The sequence below is a fragment of the Mesoplodon mirus genome (genome assembly GCF_964341445.2).
Source record: "Mesoplodon mirus genome assembly, chromosome: 14".
Classification (NCBI taxonomy): Eukaryota; Metazoa; Chordata; class Mammalia; order Artiodactyla; family Ziphiidae; genus Mesoplodon; species Mesoplodon mirus.
The window spans coordinates 82194421-82216753 of NC_138990.1; the positions used below are offsets into that span (position 1 = coordinate 82194421).

The 22333-nt window shown below is 36.2% G+C and overlaps 1 protein-coding gene across 2 annotated transcripts in view; it reads right to left on the reverse strand.

Annotated features, from left to right (window-relative positions):
* PPP3R1 (protein phosphatase 3 regulatory subunit B, alpha) overlaps nt 1-22333 on the reverse strand; it is a 63289-nt gene continuing 40956 nt past the window's right edge. The window contains exons 3-6 of one of the 2 annotated variants that reach the window (XM_082642596.1): nt 10086-10262; nt 8954-9013; nt 7325-7509; nt 1-2130 (exon numbers count right to left, since the gene is read on the reverse strand). In XM_082642596.1, the coding sequence (XP_082498722.1) occupies nt 2083-2130; nt 7325-7509; nt 8954-9013; nt 10086-10262 (470 nt within the window). In that variant the 3' untranslated portion in view covers nt 1-2082. The remainder of the gene's footprint in view (nt 2131-7324; nt 7510-8953; nt 9014-10085; nt 10263-22333) is intronic. The other variant, XM_082642595.1, reaches the window with a different exon arrangement.

Here is a 22333-nt window from a genome sequence, read left to right on the forward strand (position 1 = left end):
GTTTCAAATATTTTATTTTCTTATTCATACAGTATGAAGTTTTCTAAAGATCCCACAACATGATGTTTCATGCAGAAGAAAAACTAAACATTCAACATAAACCATCCCTCCCCACCCACCCACGCACGCTAAAAAAAAAAAAAAAAAAAAGAAAAAGAAAAAACCCTCAGTCCCCAGTAAGGAAATAATGTTTGCACTGTTTTTCTGTAATGCCAGCCAAGATATGCACAAGCAAGAGAAATAGAAAGCATTTGCTAAAATATCTGTAACAAATACTTATGTACAAAAAATTCACAAAAGACTAGTTCCCCCCCTTGAAGCAGAGCACATGGCAGTTGACACTGGAACAGATCAAACCACTGGCTGGGATTAGAAGCCACGTACTGATCCAGAGGAAGAAAGTTACATGTAGTGGAGATTTTCAGTTTGAACATTAACATTTCCAAAGTTTGGCAACATTATGTTTTAAAATTATGCAAATTATGTAAACAAGAGGTACATATTTTAAATCGATCTACATGCAAAACTCCATGTCATGCAAGGACACCAAGCACCGGGATTTCTCTCACAGACAGAGCCCATGGCGTGCAGCACTCAGTTGAAGGAACAGCGATGGCAGGCGGGTGTGCCCAAATTAAGATTCTTTCCTCTTGATTCAACCTGCCTTTTCCCTCTCATGATTATAAAACCAGTTTTCTAGAAAAACTATACAGGGAAAGACTACAGTCCTACAAAGCTAACCAGAATGTCTTCTTCCAGCCAATAGTACCTTTGCAGAAAAGGGAAGGGATACTATCAAGTGGTGGAACATGGTAAACTACTTTTATATCACACAAATTTATTAAGTTACCTGTTACATATGTGGGCAAATCAAGAACACCATTATGCACTCTCTATGCCTTGTGGTAAAGAAATTTAAGAGGTATAAATTTGGATATAATTTTGCTCTTCTGTGGCATATAGATTAGTAAGCTTTCTCCCATGTAAGTCATAAATAAGTCTATGTGGGTGTATAGATACACACATGCACATTAAATATCACCAGTTTTAGATTAGCTGCAAGTCTTTTGAAACAGAGAAAGGAAATTTATGGTTTAAACGTAAGTTTAATGACAATTTACCACCCATGTAATGAAACAAACGGATACCCTAAGCAGTTATATGATTATTTCAGGAACTCTTCAATAAGTCAGGTCCGAGATAAATCAGGATTTTGCCTCAGATAGCTTCTGTCCTTTACGAATAAAATCACAACAAACTGACACTTACTCAGGGACATCTAATGAATGTAATGGCTCCTAGTTATGCAGTAACAGAATGAGGTGGCCATAAGCTCTGTGCTGTTACTATGTGAACACAAGAGCAGCAGCACTGAACTATACTTTCTGCTCAAGCAGAGATGTAGTCAAAGCTGCACAGCAATGAGACACAGTCCCTGGAAATATATCACAGGTATAAATAAAGTTACAAACTCCTTTGTTACAAAAATGTAATCAAGGTAAATAATAAGATGTTAACAAATGCTTTGTCAATCTCTCAAAAGAGAAAGAGCAGGAAAAGGAAAATAGCTGGCCTAACACCTGGCTCAAATTGTACAATCTTCAATCTATATATAAAACTGTGTGAAATAAAAGTAAGGATGTTGAATGTTCTGCTTGGCACTTTTGTACTCTATCATTTTGTTTCTGAATCAAGTATATTAAATTAAAGCCAACCTACTACACATATAGAAAGCTACATATATCTATATATAAATATTTACATATGTATATATAGATACTTTCTTGTTATAAAAGATGAAGAAAAATAAATTAAAAAGCCAACCCCTTCCCTTTCTTCACCACATTGATATGCTCTTTTCATGCTGCTGTCCTTCAGCTTTAAAGTGCTACACTGAGTTATTGAGAGAATAAGAGTTCAATAACACTTAGTTGGCTTCATGAGGCTCATGTTGGAAAATGTGGCTTCACAGAGAAAAATACTTCCATTTAAATACACAGAGAGCATTGCTGGACGTCTTGAGCAGATCTTCAGAGATGGAGAAGAAAGCAAAAGTGTTGGGTGGTACTCTTTACAGAAGAGTCACACGTCTACCACCATCTTTTTGTGAATATCGAGGCCGCCTACAACCTGCAACAGAGAGAACAAATCAAACTTGACCAGGTTCGACAGACTCCTTTGTACTAGTCTAACCACCTTACCAATAACTACAGCTTAAAAAACATACTACTTTAGCCATTTCCAGAAGCTGTTGTTTTTAAAAACCTGCATTGCCTTTTGTTAGAGCTTTCATGGCTTCTTTCTCCTGGGATCACATTTTCTTGTGTTCTAGTACTAGGGCTGGCAAAATTTTTTGTAAAGGGCTAGGCAGTAAATATTTCAAGCTCTGTAGGCCATGTACAGTTTCTCTTGAGTTTTCTTCTCCCATTTTTTCTTTTTAAACACCACTTTAAAATGAAAAAACTTTTCTAGCTCAAAAACATACAAAACAGGCCACATGCAGGATTTGGCCCACTCTTTCGTCTGACGTTTTGACATGGCCTTTAGTAGTTTAATATTAAATGATAACCAGATGTTACCATAAAAACTGTCAGAAACCAAATGCAGGCTTCATTGTCAGTCTGTTCTAGAATATATCAAAAAGTAACAAATGAATAAAATTTTCTGCACGTTACTTTCCCATGGAGTCAAATACTTGTAAAGTTGTTACAGACACCTCAGTGAATACTGACATGGCCATGTGAAGTGCAATTACCTGTATTATTATTTGGGGGATAAGTTTTATTAAGTATAACCTACATAAAGAAAGGAAACCATAAATGTTCACAGCTTGATGAATTTTCAGAGTGAACACCCAAGTAAACAGCAGCCAGGGAGGACATCACCTGGGCTCTTCCGTGGCCCCCTTCCCGCACTGGCCACCTTCCTCCTCCCAAGCCACCACCCGCCAGAGGTGGTCACTATCATGATTTAACACCATAGGTTACTCTGGTCTGATTTATACATTTTATAAATGAAATCTTTTGTGTCTGGCTTGTTTCACTCAGCGTTGTTTGTGAGATTCATCCATGTTGTTGTGCATAGCTGCATCTGTATTATTTTTAAACCTTAAAAAATTTTTTTTGAAAAAGAAAGCTTAAACAGCCAGCCAGTTCTACAACTTGTTATGAAAACAGCAGTTTGCTATCCTGCCCTCAAATTTCTTTTTACTTAGAGGCAATCATTTAGAATTTTCAGCTGATTCTCAGTATTCACCTATAGGTCTCCAAATAACACCCCTACATTGCTTTTGCTTGGATTCAAAGTCTTAGGCATCATCCACTGACTTCCCACCACAGAAGATGAAGATTGTACTTTCACACACACCTCTCCTTTCTGTCTCCTACCACATATACTTCCCACCTCTCCCATGCTTCAAATAATTGTATCTTTTTTTTTTGATTAGGCAGAAATTCAGCATTTTATTTATGACTATATAGAATACTACTTACAGCAGAAGAGAATTGTGTACTGTAGTTACTTTTTCTTTCCTGCACATTTGTTTTGCTACAGTTAATAACTGATCTTTTTCTTTGCCAGGTGTTCTATGTATTTATCATTAATTCAACCCTAAACTTTGTTCTAAACGCACTTAAATATATTATGTAATTCTATCAATTTTACTGTCTTGAAATCACTCCCAGAGCTTTCCAACCTGCTCCAATCCAGGCCTGTCATCTACGGATCCTCCTTCACCATCATCCTAGAGACTTCCTTCTTTCATGTTGGACCTTCTGCTTCCTGGATCCCACATTGTCTTCTTTTTTTGATTTATAACCTTTTTATAGTGGGAGCACATCCTCTAGTAGTTTCCCAAAAAGGGAGGCCTTGCATACCTGAAAATGTCTTTATTTCTACCATCTAGTTTGAGTTTATTGAGAGTTCTCACTTGGAAATAACTGTCCCTCAAAATTGTGAAGGCAATGCTTCCAGTGCCTTCTAGTTGCCAACTCTGCTGAGAAATTTGCCACCATTATGATTCCTGAATCTTTGTATGACACCCTTCCCCTACCCCTCCTCTTTAGCTCTTTGGAAGTTTGTAGAACCATCTGTTTGTTTTAAATTTTCATGACAATGTGCCTAGGCCCACATTATTTTTATATACTATGCTAGGTACTTAGTAAGTCCTTTTGGTCAAAGAAGCTCATTACTTTTGATTCTGACATATTTTCTTGATTCATTTTTGACATTTCCTTCCCTGCATTTTCTTTCTGGAACCCTAGCATCTGGGTGTTAGACCTCCTGGAATGTATTTCAAAGTTTAAATGTCTGAGAGCTCTTTTATATATTCTCCAATTTTTGTTTCAAAAATCCAATATATTATATCCCTGAGGATAACCATGACAGATTTTTGTTCTACTTTGAAAGTTGTTACTGGCCTTGCATAGCCTGCTTCTCCAAGCTTCTTTTTCAGGTGTGATCTCATCTCTATAATCCATATTAGAGGCTTTCCTTGAATGTCTGGTGATCCGTGGCTCTCTGCTCCTGTGGCAAGGGCACTAGAGCCTCCACATACAAAATGGGGCTGTTGACTGTGGGCTGCGCTTTGAGTGAGTGATCAGTTAAGACCATTTCTGGAGATCAGATTCCCCAAAGAGGGCTGTCCCACCTCTTGCCTGGAGGGTACAAGTCTAGCTGCCAGGGAATCAGGTTAGGGAACTGAGCCTTTCAGGGATTCCACCTTATAAACCAAGTTGCTTCTCAGCTTTCCAAGTTTCTAGCTTAGAATTTTTACTCCTGTCTGCTAAACCAATTAACCATTCAACTTTATAAGTTGCCAAATCTAGTTACTACCCTCTCTGCTATTCACTTGGTCCTTGGGGGTTTATAACCTTTTCTTTTTAACCCATTTAATTTCAGTGGAGTTTTGAGAGGAAGCAAAAGTAAATAGATGTGTTCAATCCACCAACTTTAATCCTGTCACTAATCATTTATAATATTTGTGCACGGTAAAGTATTCTGAAAATGTTAAAGTAGGTATGTAGTATGTGATCTTATTTAAAATAACTTCCTTGGGACTTCCCTGGTGGCTCAGTGGTTAAGAATCCGCCTGCCAATGCAGGGGACACAAGTTCAAGTCCTGGTCCGGGAAGATCCCACATGCCATGGAGCAATTAAGCCCATGCACCACAACTACTGAGCCTGCGCTCTAGAGCCCATGAGCCACAACTACTGAGCCCATGCACCACAACTACTGAAGCCCATGCACCTAGACCCCATGCTCCAAAACAAGAGAAGCCACTGCAATGAGAAGCCCGCGCACCACAACGAAGAGTAGACCCCGCTCGTCACAACTAGAGAAAGCCCATGGACAGCAATGAAGACCCAATGCAGCCAAACATACATACATACATACATACATAAACTGTCCTTTCTCTTTCACTGTTATAGCTTAAGAAATCAGAATAAAGAGAAATCAATGAAGCCAAAGTTAAGAGCTTGATAAATGCTCCAAAACGTTGGCTTAATACACAAAACGTTTTTCTTCATTCCTGAACTATGCCCTCCAAAAATACAAGTAAAGGCAATTTATCACAAAATGCTGAAAAACAAACTCAAAGCTTAGCTTATGTCTTCAGTGTAAATAGTATCATTTCTATACCTAGGGATGTATTTTTATTTCCTTTCACTGGTAAGTGATTTACATGCAAGTTTTAGTTTATATTTACTAAATGCAAGTAGTCTTCACTTATATACATCCCTTCCATTAACACTTCAGTCAAGAGTTTCCCTTTTTTGTTTTGTTCCCTCAAGTCTTGGAATTAATTTTTTTTCCTTCTTTCGAAAACTGGCTGCTACCTATGACGCCACTACCAGCATGGTCTCATGTCGCACACGACGCGATGTCCGTCCACGGGAGTCCTTCAGCAAGTGCTGGCAACAGTGAAGGAGGAAGGACTTCCCTGGTGGCACAGTGGTTAAGAATCCACCTGCCAATGCAGGGGACACGGGTTAGAGTCCTGGTCCGGGAAGATCCCACATGCCACGGAGCAACTAAGCCCATGTGCCACAACTACTCAGCCTTCGCTCTAGAGCCCACGAGGCACAACTACTGAGCCCATAGGCCACAACTACTGAAGCCCACGTGCCTAGAGCCTGCGCTCTGCAAAAAGAGAAGCCACCGCAATGAGAAGCTTGCACACCGCAACAAAGAGTAGCCCGCGCTCGCCGCACCTAGAGAAAGCCCGTGCACAGCAACAAAGACTCAACGCAGCCAAAAGTAAATTAATTAATTAACTTATAAAAAAACAGTGAGGGAGGAGACACGACGGAGGGACAGGACACAGAGCAGTACCACCTGGCATGGGTTCCAAATCTCAAGGCTCAAGCCCATCTAACCTCTTCCCAAAAAAAGACCTAGAGTGTTCTTTAAACTAGAGCACCACCCTACTTTTCGAAAGAAAATTCAAAGATAGTATTCCCTTGAGATGAAGAAAGATCCTTAAAGGATCACGTGAACTTCTACTTAAATGCTGAAGTAGATACTTAAGTCCTTATATAACACACAAACAAAGTAATTTGTTTTCCCTGGGGTCATCTAAGTAAAAAGTGAGGAGAAGAAGAGGAGGAAAATCTTTTATAGAAAGATTTCCCAGTCATGACTGAAATTTTTCAAAACTTTTTCTTTGTTATCTTTGCCTTTCCTTTGCATTGCTCAGTATCTCTAGCTTACAGTTAAAACTGCTTTTAACACATCAAAAAGTTAGTATCTTTGCTTTAGGGGCAGGAGTAAAGAAGAGAAGCAGTAAACTAGAAGCTAAGCCATTGCCCCAGTTTCCACCTAGAGCTAGTTGTCTAGGCCTTCCCACAACTGTAGCCCCTGCCTCTGTGGAGCCCCTGCCCCAGATTACAAGAACTACCCATCAGTAGCTTAGAAAAATAAAATCACCTTTTTACAATGCCTAGCTGCTGAGTTTAAGACGGACAGGGACTCCCATTTCTGTTGTCCTCGTGAAACCAAGCCTCTGGATTCCTAGCTGAAACTCATGAACTCATATTTCCCACAAAAGTATTTTCAAACAACCTAGTTATTCATTTGGGAGGCTACCAATAATAAGTAAAAGTTACTAGTACCATTCTTGTGGCATTTGATCAAACAATCACTGAGAACATTAATCACTGAGAATAAAATTAGTAACAATTACAACAAAGAACATTTCAAAACCTTGAATATGGGGCAATTAGGCAAAATCAAAAATAGGAACGTCTAGGGCAAAATAAAGGAATTCTCTATTAAGTGGTATTAAAAATGTTTTCATGAAATGTAACTAATGAATGTACTTACAGCACAGAATTCTTCAAAGGATATTCTTCCATCTCCATCCTTATCTGCATTTATTATGGTTTTGTCCACAATTTGCTGTAACTGTGTATCTTTCAGATTGTTCCCCACCATCATCTTCAGCACCTGGAAGAGTTCCCCATTGGAAATATAGCCATCTTTATCCATGTCATAGATACGGAAAGCGACTAAAAAGAGAGTAAGGAAAATCAATGGCAAAATCAAAGGCAATCACAAATGAATACTTTCAATGAGAGAGAGAACAATAAGCTTCCAAACAATTAGAATTCTACTATGAGGACAGCTCCTTCCTACACAGAGATGTCTTTAGGTGAAAATGGTTAAGAGTATATGGGCTATGGGACTTCCCTGGTGGTCCAGTGGTTAAGACTTCGCCTTCCAATGCAGGGGGTGGGTTAGATCCCTGGTCAGGGAGCTAAGATCCCACATGCCTCATGGCCAAAAAACCAAAACATAAAACAGAAGCAACAAATTCAATAAAGACTTTAAAAATGGTCCACATTGGGCTTCCCTGAATCCGCCTGCCAGTGCAGGAGACACGGGTTCAAGCCCTGGTCCTGGAAGATCCCACATGCCGCGGAGCAGCTAAACCCGTGCGCCACAACTACTGAGCCTGCGAGCCACAATTACTGAGCCTGTGCATCACAACTACTGAAGCGCGCGTGCTAGAGCCTGTGCTCCACAACTAGAGAAAGCCCACGCACAGCAACGAAGACCCAATGCAGCCAAAAATTTAAAAAAAAAAAAAAAAAAAAAAAAAAAAAGGTCTACATCGAAAAAATCTTTAAAAAAAAAGTGTATATGGGCTATGGAGTCAAGACTGCTTTGGCCAATTAGTGTAGCCTAGTGGTAAGGTATTTACCCTTCCTAAGCTTCATTTTCTGCACATATAAAATTGGGGCTAATAATAGTTCTAACCTCCCAGGTTCTTTACAGTACAGAATGAGATAATATACAATCAAAGACAGAAACTGCTATTACTATTATTCTCATTTATATCAAAAAGAGTTCGTTTGCAAAGGACGTTTGCATATAGCCTGCGCCTCAGAGAACTGTGATAAATACAACATCTCTCTAGTTAAGAGCTGAATGTTTTAAAAAGATATCAGATGTTCCCTATGATAGAGGCAGCCTACGTAAACCAAAACAGTGGACTTCTGGCTAAATAATTCTGAATACAAGTGTAAATGAAGTTAACCTAATCATATTAGAGTATTCTCACTTTCATGCCAACATTTTATAATAACTATAAATGAAATATAATCTTTAAAATTGCGAATCACTATATTGTACACTTGTAACTTATAAAACACTGTACATCAACTATACTTCAATTTAAAAAAATCTCTTATCTAAGACATGTAATTCATATGGCTGTAGAAGGAAATTCTATTTTCCTTCTATCCAACTAAAAGCAACAATGACACATCATTAAAAAATGCAAACTGCAAATGTCCAGAAAGGATTTTCTCCAGAATGTAAAATATTTGTTATGTTTACTAAGGATCTAGAATAAAAGACATCTTTTAGAGTATTTTAAAAGGAGGTTATAATGCAGTATGGGGTAGTGGTCTAAGAGGGAGAATGAACTCAGTGAAGAGAAATACTTACACCTCAACTTCTGTTCCTTATCTCCTTTGACACTGAACTGAGAGACTCCCTCAATGAACTCTGAATAAGAAAAATGTTTACAAATCAGAAGTTTCAATTTTTTACAAAGAAAAACAACACATACCCACACACCCACACCCACACCCACACCCACAAACCCCTACATGCTCACAAAAGGATATTTTCTTGCTGCAAAAGAAAATATTACTAGCTGTGTTTAAAATTGAAAAAGCCAAATTTGAAACTTCGCAACAAATGAGGTTCTATATATATATATTTTTTAAATCTGAATCTGGAGTTCTCTAAAGTCAAATCAATTTAAACAAATATTTACTTATGCTACAGAGCATAACACTCAAAAAAAACATATTCTTTAAGCTATTTAACTCTTTTTTCTTAGAATATGACAAAAGGAGGCTTTAAAAAAATTTACATTGTTTGGCAGAAAAAAAAAATTTTAGATTTCTGGCTCCAAAATTCAGAATCATTTAAATAAACTGTTGGAAGTTTCATTAACAAATGGTCATTTTTCTTCACTGCCTGCTAAACACTAAATCATAACGAGTTTTAAAGCCCTTTACTTATAATCCAATTCCTCAAACTAAAATAACAAAATCTGTTGATTCCCTGGTGAAATGAAATGTTTATTTAAAGTACAGAATCAAATGGTTAATATTAGCAAAAGCACTACTGTCTTTGTAAAATCTTAGATTAACTAAATTAATCCTTTCTATAATACTCACATCCTTATTACTTCAGCTTACTTTTTATTGCTGACTTAGTATTAAGTCTCATTCTTTTATAAAAGGTTTTAAAAATGTAGCTTCTAATATTATAAGTTTCCCTAAAGTGAGACTAATTTTCTAACAACAAAAGAAATACTAAATCCCATTTTTCAGATTACCTTAAAGGGCAATTTGATCATTTATGACCCCAAAAGTAAAAGATCTTATTAGCCCAATAAGGTTCATGTATCACAGATTTTGAGGTTTTAATGTCATCTATCTTTATAAGAAAACCAGTAATACACATTCAAGAAAAACTAAATTTTTCAGACATCTTTGTACACAGAGCTGTAAGACTATTCACAGATTATCTAACTTGTAGTTTAAAAAAAAAACTACTTCCTTACCTTTAAAGTCTACTTCTCCATTCCCATCTGTGTCAAATATATCTATTACTCGCTGTACTAAGGGATTCTGTTGTAACTCAGGCAGAGACATGAACTCTTCCACACTCAAAGAACCAGAATTGTCCAAATCGAGCTTCTTAAATCTCTTTCCTAGCCTTTTAATTTCATCAGCATCAACTAAAAGCAAACAAAAAGAGGCAGCAAGATTTACCAAACGATTTTGTGATAATTATAGGAAAAAAATTCACCACTTATCCAAGAGTTTAATTTCCAATTTAAAGAGTTGCATATACAACTGACTAATTTCTTATAACAAAGAAAATATATCATAAAATTTTTTTGTTACCCTTTTGTTTGTCTGCACCTGCCATAACATACAACCAACTGTATGCTGAGTAAGATATTACAGGATTAACAATGCTAAGCTGATCATGGAAGTCAGGTGGTTCTTACCAGGCAGACTAAATCAATCTCTATGTACCAGGTACTCTAATTTTCACTTATCTTGTAAAATTTTAATTTAGTTTATTTCTAGCAGTTCATGGTTCAAAATTTGAACATGGTTTGAACACAGTTCAATATTCAAAGCCTCCCTCCAACGTTGCCAGCTTCTTGAATATTCTTCTAAAGATATTCTTTGCAAGTATGAGCAAAGAAAACCCAGCATTTTTAGATTTTAATTCTTTAATTAAATTTTTAAGAAAAAATTTTATACAGGTTAAATTTTTAAAGGTTACTATCTGTTTACAGTTATTACCAATATCCTAAAAATCAGGCACAGATCTTTAAAACAGATCAAACCCACCTTGGCAGCACCATTAAATGCTTCAGCTCTGCACTTCGTACAAGCTAAATATAAAGAATTCCAACTTTTGGCACCAACTTTCATCAAAGATTTTTTTCTGCTACTTGGGATCATACTCCCTTAAAACAGATGAACAAGGAAAAACAAACAAACCTCACCCTTTTGACTCATCTTGTGACTCAGAGATACTGTTTTTCATATGTTTTGCCAAGCTAAAACTCATGTTATTTTTCCACTTTTTGTAAGGATACCTTTGGGAGGATTATCTTTTTTAGTAGTTGGAAGTGCCTACATATTCAATTTACATTATATTATACAAAGTATTGTAATAGTTAATCTTATAGGCATACATATATGTATGTCTCTAAAATTTAAGATATTAAAAACTTAGATATTTTAGTCTGAGTTTATAATATAGGTTTATATTATAATAATATAGGTATTACTATGGAATGTTTACATGGAAAACAGCAAATTAAATTGTTGAGACCATACCCAGACCACTGCACCCTTGAATATACTCAGGAATAAATGTGAAATCTAGATGGTTTCCTATTTTAACAAGTGATTTCAAGAATCTTATTAATATTACCACATAAAATAATTAAGAAGTTGCTTTTAGAGAGCTCATATTGCTACAGTAAATTTAAATAAATATTTCCAACTGGACATATTAACGCTAGAGAGTATATAATATTAATAGAGATAGAAAGGTTGCTTATTCAGTCATCATCTTCTCAGATGAAGAAACATTAACCACCTCTCTTTATTATACATATATATTTTATCATTTAGAAAAAAAGAATGTAAGGGATTCCCAACAGTAGCAAAGAGATGCAGGCCTCTGGCTCTTCAAGCACTGTTATTATTATACACACACACCAAGCTGCTACTCCACTGTTAGGTGATTTTGAGGTTTCTCAGAATGAAAAGGAAAATAAATAAGCAGAATGGTAGAAAAATAAACTTTCCTCAAATTTTAGCCAATTCTCCAAATTTGTAAAACAGTAGTAAGTAGCAACAAGACTACTCGTTCAGGAATTCTTTTAATAGCCACTTTATAAATAATTTATTACCTATTAGTCCACTAACAATTTAAAACAAAATAAAGCAAGTCTTATCAAATCCTCCTAGTGATAATAGTATCTTCAAAGAAACAACTAAATGCAATGTGGGACCCTGAATAGAATTCTGGAAAAGAAAAACTTTCCAGTGTCACAATTTCTTTTTTCACTAAAATACAGTTTAACAGTACTGTAAGAATGCTAATTTCTTGATTTTGATAATGATAATTGCACTTTAAGTCTGTGAGATGTTAACATCAGAGGAAGCTTGGGTGAGTGATATTTGGGAACTCTATTATTTTTGCAACATTTTTGTAATTTTTCCTTAAGCCTCCTCCTACTTGTTACAACTCTTATTTTTTTCCTTGTGTTTCATGACTTTGAAACTTCTGATCCAGTATTTTGTAAAATATCCCTCAGAGTGAGTTGCTGATGTTTTTTCATGATTAGAATGCTTTGGGGCAAGAATACCATAGAAATGCTATGTCCTTCTCAGTGCATCATTATCAAGGGGTTCATGATGTCAACATGTCTTTTCACTAGTGATGCTAATTTTGATCACTTGGCCAAGGTGGTTTCTGCCAGATTTCTCCACTATAAATCTACTGTCTTTCCCTCTGTATTAAAAAATATTGGGGGGGGAATACTCTAGACTATTCAAATATCCTACTTTTTCCTCAAACTCTGATCTAATTGGAGCATCATCTAGGTAGGTCTTGTTTGCAAAATTTTATTACTGTGGTATTGCCTAATAATGATTTTCTTTTTCCCTCATTACTAACTGGACTGTTCCTGTCAAAAAACAAAACAAAACAAACCTGTCCCCTTTCCCTATTTGTTTCTTTATTCAATTATTCGTATCAGCATGGATTCATGGGTACTTATTTTATCCTATGGGTTAAAATCCAATGTCATTACCTGTTAACCAAATTATTCCAGCTTTCTTCTTTAGGTACTACCTCAAGCTGGCTCCTGTGTGACTTTTCAACAATCCCCAATTTGAGCACTTCCTTATTTTCTGGCACCATAAAATGTTCCATTCTCATCCTGACTATGTATTTCTAAGCAGATCTCGTTTGTATGGCAGGATATTTAGAACTACGCTACAGAATGAAAACTATAGATCCCTAATAAGGGATCTTAGAGGTACTGTGGAAAGAGCCCTCAGATATGATAAAATTACCTATGGAGAAACATGTGTTTTTTTTTAAAGTTATTTTTATTTCTGGCTGCGTTGGGTCTTCATTGCTGCACGTGTGGGCTTTCTCTAGTTGCGGCGAGGAGGGGCTACTCTTGTTGCGGTGAGCAGGCATCCCGTTGCGGTGGCTTCTCTTGTTGCAGAGCACAGGCTCTAGGTGCGCGGGCTTCAGCATCTGTGGTGCGCGGGCTCGGTAGCTGTGGCTCACGGGCTCTAGAGCGCAAGCTTAGTAGTTGTGGCACACGGGCTTAGCTGCTGCACGGCATGTGGGAATCTTCCCGGACCAGGGCTCGAACCCGTGTCCCCTGCATTGGCAGGCGGATTCTTAACCACTGTGCCACCAGAAGCCCCGAGAAACATGTATTGAATAACCTTGTAAAGACTACCACAAGAATAAAGCCTTATAGTGTTGTCAATAGAAGCTATTGGGTGGTTTTTCAACATAAAGATTAATTTAAAAGTTTTAAAGTCTTCTGTAAAATTCATCTTCTACAAAAGTAATGACATTTCCAATGTTATCCCAAATAAGAAATCAAAACCACCAGGGGGCGCAGATAAAACTCATAAGCAGCTCCAAAAAACCGCCTCATTTTATAACAACCTTGTGATTAGACTAGCAGTCTAATATTTATATTCTACACAGAATACTTTAACAGAACAAAGCAAAGAAAGCTCCTTATTAATACTGAAAGAGAATCAAAAAGGCATATTATGAAAAATGGACATTTGTGCTGTGTCTTTTCCTTACAAATAAAAAACTTTCATCCACTTTAAAAGGTCTAGATTCTAGAGGTATATCATAATTTTCTAATGCAAGAGGCAACACATGCTTTTGGTGTTTCTAGATCAAAATTATTACATACTTAAAAAATTATTAGTTATCAAATATACAAGAGCTACACATCAGCACCAACAAAAGAATTATCAAGTTGTAATCAAAATGCTAAAAAGAAATTTTAAACCAACTTTGGGAAATAACTGATATTCCAAAAACGCATTATTAAATATACAGCTCTACAGGTTTTGACAAACGTATACACCTACGTAAGCAGCACTGCAATCAAGACAAAAGAGGCACACTTCTATCATCCCAAAATGTTTCCTCAGGTCCTTTCCAGTCAATCACAAACACACCGCACCCCCTCCCCACCACAACCCTAGGCAACCACTGTTCTGCTTTCTGTAACTAAATTCTGTCTAGAATTTCACATAAATGGGATCATAGATACGTACTCTTGTGTCCATCTTCCTTTTCTCATTAAGTTTGTGACATTAATCCAAGTTGTTTCATATGTCAGTAGTTTCTTCCTTTTTATGGCACAGTAGTATATATATAGTCCATTGTATGGATATACTACAATCAGTTTATGCATTCATCTGTTAACAGACATTCCTATTGTTTGCTGTTTGGGACTATTAGGAATAAAGATTCTAAGAATATTATACTTATACTTAAGTCTTTTTGTAAACAAATGTTTTCCTGGAATTGCTGGGTCATAGGGTAAGCATACATTTGACTTTCAGAAACTGTTAAAAAGCCTTCCAAAGTGGTGTACCATTTTACACACCCACTGGCAATACCTGAGAATTCCAGGAGCTCTACACCTCCTTGCCCACTCGTGAAATTGTGAGTCTTTCTAAGTTTAGCCACTCTGCTGGGTGGCAGCACTATGCAATTATAGTTTTAACCTGCATTCCTCTGAGGATTAATTATCTTGAGCATCTTTTTCATGTGATTATTGGCAGCTGATATATCTTCATTTAAGTGACTTCAAATATTTTATCCTTTTAAAAGGTGGGCTGTCTTTACTTAGGTCTTTTTAAGTTTCTCTCAGTGATGTTTCATAGTTCAGTGTATAGATCTTACATATATTTGGTTAAACTTACACTTGAATATCTCAATGTTTTTATTCTATTATAAATTGTATTTCTGTCAGTTTCATTTTTTTTTCAATTGTTCACTGCTGTTATCCAGAGATTTGTATATTGCCCTTGTATGCTACAATCTTGCTAATAAATTCACTTCTTATTTCTAGGAACAGGATTTACTACATACACAACCATGTCATCTGAGAATAAAGACAGCTTTACTCCTTCCTTTCCAATCTGAATGTATTACGTTTCTTCTACTGGACTTAATGTACTGGCTAGAACTTCTAGTACAGTTTTGACTACAATTTGTCAGAGTGAAAAACTACTTTTTTCCCCACGGAAAGCATTCAGTCTTTCATCATTAAATAAGTATGATGTTAGCTATAGGTTTTTGGTAGCTGCCCTTTATCAGGTTGATATAGTTCCCTTCTATTCCTAATTTGCCAAAACTATTTATCATGAATGGCTACTGAACTCTGTCAAGCAAATGCTTTGCTACAACTATTGAGAAGATGTTTCTTCTCTTTTATTATGTCAATATAGTGAATTACATTAATTGATATTTCTAGATAAAATCATACTCCTGGGATAAACTCCACTTGACCATGCTTTATTGTCCTTTTTATATATTGCTGGATTTGACTTACAAATATTTAAGGATTTTTACACATATGTTCATGGTGAATACTGGTCTACAGTTTTCTATGATGTCTTTGGTATTGCCATCGGTATAACGCTAGCTTCTATTTTCTGAAGGATTCTTTATTTTTTTCCATTACAGGTTTGCTAGAATTTACCAGTAAAGCCATCTGGGCCCTGGAGTTTTCTTTGTGGGAAAGAATTCAATTTCATTAATAGATATAACGCTATTAAGATTTTCTATTTCCTTTTGTGTCAGTTTTAGGAACAGGCATACCTTGAAGATATCGCAGGTTTGGTTCTAGACCACTGCAAAATAGCAAGTCACATGAATTTTTTGGCTTCCCAATGCGTATAAAAGTTATGTTTACACTATACTGTAGCCTATTACGTATGCAACATCATTGTCTAAAGAAAACAATGTACATACCTTAATTTAAAGGTAAATTAAATTATGCTAAATTTAATTAATAAATTATGCTAAAAATGCTAACCTCATCTGAGCCTTCAGCAAGTCGTAACAGAAACATCAAAGATCACTGATCACAGATCACCATAACAAATATGATAATAATAGTGAAAAAGTTTGAAATATCGTGAGAATTACCAAAATGTGACAAACAGACACAAAGTGAGCAAGTGCTCCTGAAACAATGGTATCAATACACTTGCTTTATACAGGGTTGCCACAAACCTCCAGTTTGTTAAAAAAAATTTTTAAAAAGCCAAAAAACAAAAAACAGTATCTGTGAAGCACGATAAAGTGAAGTACAATGAAAAGAGGTCTGCCTGTGTTCGTTTTTTCAAGGAATTTGTCTTGTTTCATCCAACGTGTAGAACTTATTGGAATAAAACTGTTTATAAAATTCCCTAGTTATTCTTTTAACATCTGTAGGATCTGTAAAGTGATTTCAGTTGTTTCGTTACTAATATTGTTAACTGTGTTTTCTTTCTTTCTTCTAGAATGCTCCTTCAAAATGTGAATGCTGTGTACCACTGACTTCCTCCTACCTTATGTAAAAGATACAGTCAAAAATGATTCACCACCTCAAAACTCACAAAGACAAATGAATATTGTCCAAAGATGTCACAAAAGAAGCTACACGCTTAATCCTAAAAATACATTCGTAGAATTGTCTTCAAAGCTCACTGAGTTTCCGAAGAAAATCTGTAATAGAAAAGCCATGTAATGTAAAAAGTTGGAAGAAACCTTGGAGATGAAAAACTCCAGATGAGGATAAAGACCCAGAGAGTTAAGTAAGTTGCTCAGTCTGTGAAGCTTGATGGCAAAAGCTGGGCAACGGGATTTCCTGAAATACTTTCCGATCTAATTTCTTTCCTTGTTAGTTATATCAGAAGAGTTAACATAGAAGGTTAGGCTAAGAGATACCAAACACTGTTGTTCCTCAACCTGCACTCTTGGGCCAAATATAGAGAAAAGGGAATAATAAGAATATTTCCACTTCAGGTAGATAAAAATCAAGCAATATATTTTTAAGATGTTCTCCTACTGGTATACTACTGGTTTTCCTGCTGAAGGTGTTTGTATTGCTGCTGTTCTTCTCTTTTTGGTTTATTTACATTGTGGTTCAAATGAGACTATGCAATAAGCATATATTTATAAGATCATAAAAGCACATCTTCAAGTTTTCTCACTAAGTTATTAATAACCCTGGCTTGAAAGTCACATTCCTTTTTTCTTTTAACCGAAGTATACTGTGTAGGTCAGTAACATATCTTAATCAAAAGATGTGGCTCTCAAAGAGTTCCACTGTTTTTGTACATCAAATCCAACCCTATAACCCATTATATCACATTCTCCAAGCTTTTCTTTTATCTTTTCCTATGATATGCTGCAGTTAAACATATTGGTTGCACTTTTCTTTAGCTTTGTATCAGTCCCCACCACCAACTCCCCCCAAAATATGGTATTTTCACAAAAGCATGCATATTCAAGAGTCTTCTTTTACTTTCAGCCCCATTTGGTCAAAAGACTTATTTATGGCTGCTCGAGAGCTCAATCTGGTTTATCGCCAAGAATGTAATACTGCATCCCCAGTCTCTGCTTTTTTTCCTTACTGCCTTGCCTTTTACCTTAACATTAAGAAATTCCAGCATACAATTTATATAATGACTTTTACTTTCTTCTTGATGACATCTTTCACAGACAATTCTGGCTTCTTGCTCTAATTTGAACCACCTGCTTTCCAGGTCCCTGGCATAGTTGTTATCCCAGGATCTTCACTGGTGTCTTAAGAGATTTAGTTTCTTGGATCTTGTTTCATCTTTTTTCTCTAACATCTCCTTGATTTTTCTGGGTACATATTCAAGAACATACGAAGGGAAAATTTCCCAAGTCCTTACATTTCTGGAAATGTCTTTAATTTGGCCTCTCACCCGAGTAATCACTTGGTTGCTATCAAATTCTAGATTTAGGAACTCAGAACGAACTTTGAATTAACTGCCCTATTGCTTTCTAATATCTATTGCTGCTGCTAAGAAATCCAACGCCACGTAGACTCTTATTCTTTTTGAGGCCAACCATTTCCCTGTCTAGCAGCTTTTAGGGTTTTCTTTTTGCTCTTGGACTTTTAAAACTACAAAAGAGGTTGACACCAAATGGAGATCTCTTTTCATCTAAACTTCCCGAGTATCAGAATGCTCTTTCAATCAGAAGATACGATTTTTTAGGTGAAGAAAATTTTCTCCTACTATTTCACTGATTATTTTTGCTTTTATTTCACGTAATGTAACTTCTGAGATGTCTTTTAGACAGATGCTATTACACTCTGTATTTGTTCTCCAAGCTCCTCTTTTCTTGCGTATTTTTCCATCTCTTTTGCTCTAACATTCTGAGGGAGATCCAAGAATTTATACTTTTGCTAAATGGCTAGCTAGGCTTTCTTAAACCAGCTGAAGTAACTGTCTTCTACATACCAGCTACAAAATTACTCAATTTTGTGGTAGACTATGAAATTACTACATGCCATGGACTTCACTGCTGAAACTACCAATTTGTTAAGTGCTACCATGATGCCAAAATTCGACAGTATGGGTAAAGAAAACAGAGCTAGCACTTCACTTTTCTTAAGACTACTCATCTAAAAACCTGAAATATTTAGAATATAGTAAACAACCCAGGCATTGTTTTTTTAAAAGGTACTGTGATGGCAAAACAAGGTAGCAACTTCAAGCCTAGGCATTCAAGTTCATGCACTATACTTCATTACTCAGCAATAAAGCTTTACTGAAAGAAAACAGAATAGAAGTAATTCTCAGTGGACTAGGTGAAATAAATTAGAGTTCAGGATCACTAATTACTACATAAATGATAAATCATGGCTGGTAGATTAAGAAGCATGAATTATTTGATGCATTTATGAAGATTTAAATCTAAAGTAACAAGTGCACAAGTCAATTTCAAAGTTAGTGACATAAAATTTTTATGGATATTAAAAGTTTCCTCCAAAGATTTGAGATGATAAATAAAGATTTGGGAGTAAACCAGAAATTACTATTTAGAACACACATCACTGAAAAATTAAAGTGAACTGGAGGGCGGGAGGCGGGCCTGCAAAACCATGAGCGAAGCAGGTTCGAGCCCTCGACGGTGGGCGCAAGTGTCCCGCCTGCTCTCCTTTAGCGCGACCCATCAGCTCCACAGGAGGCAATTATGAAGCCCCCTGATCATAAGAATCTGGATCTGGATGTGCCGTATTTTGCAGATGTCGTAAGACGACAGAAAATGTAGCTGTTTATATCTGGAAAGACCTTCAGAAATTTCTTCCTGCAGGAGTTCTCCATAAAGTAAAAGTATATGAAACTGACAATAATATTGTAGTCTATAAAGGAGAATAACTCTTAGAGGTTAGTACTATAGAATGATTTAATTTCTTTCCATATTTGAAGAAGATCTTTATCCCCTTGGACAATTAAGAAGTCATCACATAATTGTTACATCTCTGAATTGTGTTCTGGAGCACTTGATTTACTGGAATCATTGTGAGTAAGACCTGTTTTAAACTCAAATCTATCTTAAAATCAAATTGTAATGTATTCTGAGTATCATTTAAAGAGTGTTTCACCTAGAGATTAAAATCATTTCAGCAACAAAAAAAAATTAAAGTGAGTTAAGCTAGTACATATAAGAAAGAAAACAAAGGAATGCAGAAAAAAATAAATGTCAAATATTTAAAGCAAACTCAAAAAAATGCAGAAATGAAGGAGGAAATCAAATTAACTTTAGATTAACCTTTTCTGTGAAAAAGTTTTCTGTTTTCAAAACAAAGAAAAACCCTAGTCTAAGTAAAGAATATGAACATGTAAACCTCACTGAGACAACTGACTGTAAGCAGAAATTAACAGCACAAATTGAAGTCAATATCTCCTATTTTCAAGTCACTTGTAAGTATCTAAACCAGAAACAAAGCTGAATGAATATGAGACTGTTTACTCAAAATGAGAGGAGTGTCCTAATGGCTAAAGGTGTCTTCAAGGTTTCTACAGATAGTTTCATTATGCAAAGGGAAACGTTCCTTCAGAGGCTGCCAAGCTCCTCTTGGTTCACCTTCTAACGAAAGAAAATTGAGAAAGCTCTTCAGATAAAAGACTGTTTTAGTCTTTCATCTACATTCAATCTACAAAATAGTCCCTCTGTTCACCAACTTTATCAAAATTATTCAGAATTATACTGGTTTTATCAACAGTAAAAAAATATTAGTTGAATCTGACTTTCCACTCACGCTTCCCCCCGTGCTCCAATCTAGCCCTCTGCTGAACTATCTAACCTAGTATCTTGCACTCAGCCACTTTTCCAAATTATCATGCCAAGTTACAACCACAGTCTCAACTTTGAGCAAATCACTCCAACAGAGTATACATTTCCTCCTCCAGACAGGTTAGCCAACAGACAGAAACAAAGTCACAATGGCCTAGAATAATATAACTCAACAAAAAGCAAACACTCAATTAAGAGACAAAAAAAAATCAGAGAATACCTAACTATGTCTTAGAAAAGTCCAGTTTTGCCTAAAATCATTCATGTAGACAAACATAACATTAATCTTGTAAGGGTTATTATAAGAGAGGCTGTACAGTATTGTGATTAAAAGTATAACTCTAGAGCATGACTGCTTGAGATTAAATCATGGTTTTGTTACTCTACCTGCTGCTGTGTGATCTTAGGTCAGTTATTGATGCCTGTCTTCTCATCTATACAATGGGGAAAGTAACAATACCTCTTTCATGAGGCTACTGTGAGGATCAAGAGGGTAAAGAAATGTGTGTGAAATGCTTAGAGCAGTGCCTGGCATGTGTTAATGCCATGTAAGTACTTGTTATTATTTATGAAAACAAATGGGGTGATTGGTAACTACTGGGTTTTTCTAAAGATACAGCCTTTAAAATTATCCAACTAGCTGTCTCTACAGTCCAGCTCTGAGCTCTACAGTCCAGCTCTGAGTCTAGCTTATTCAGTCAACAGATACTTAATCAGTATCTGCTCTATGCCAGGCATCGCACTTCCACTTCCACTTCCACTGTCAATACCTCAAATCTTTTACGGGTGAAAATGAGCTCAACCGCCTCTTATTATTAAGGCTTGCTGTGCTGCATGCCATACCTAACTATAATTAAATAATTACTTCTCCTTGATATTACTCTTAGTTATTTCCCGCCTCCTTTTTCCACTCATTAAAAAAAAAAACTTTATAAAGGAAACTTTCAAACACATACAAAGGTTGAGAGACTCATATGATGAATCCCACATATCTATCACCCAGTTTCAACCACTGACACATTAGAAATCTTATTTATACACCCATTTCAATTATTTTAGAGCGAATCCCAGACGTACCATGTCCTTGTAACTGTTCAGTATTTATCATCTATCTCTAAGGTATTCTTTTAAACCACAATATCATTACAACTAAAACATTAATTATTAATAATGAATTCCTTGATATTAAATAATCAGTGCTCAAATTTTCCCAAATAGCACAAATTATTTTACAGGTCTTTCCACTCCATCAGATTTAGCAATTAGGCAATGTGTCAATAAAATGAAGGTGACCATGGGAATTCCCTGGCGGTCCAGTGGTGAGGACTCTGTGTTCTCACTGCCAAGGGCCCAGGTTCGATCCCTGGTCGGGGAACTAAGATCCCACAAGCCACATGGTGTGGCCAAATAAATAAATAAATAAATAAATAAAACAAAATAAATAAATACAAGGAAGGTGACCTTTATAGTAACAGTGTCAGCAAAGTAGTAGGAGATGAAAGCCAGATTTGAGTAGGCAGAAATAAGAAAATGGAGATCACTGTAGATGCTCATGCAAAGCTCAAATATAAGAAAGGAGAACTGGGAGGCACGTGCAGGATCAGGATCAAAGGGGAGTTGATTATGCTTGTAATGTGAAGAAAAATGAAGAAGTGGAGACACAGGTAAAAACAAAGAGAAACTAAAAACATAAGGTCCTAGAGATGAGAGGGGATGAGATCAAAAGCACAAGTGCCAAGGCTGACCTTGAATAAGAGAGATATAACCTAAACTCTGATATTGAAAGGAAGGAGTTATTAAGCATGAGTACGAAAATGGCAAAATTTCTGTGTGTGGCAGGCAGGGGGTGATGGGGGTGAGGAGGTAAAGAGGCTAACACTTAAAAATGTTCTC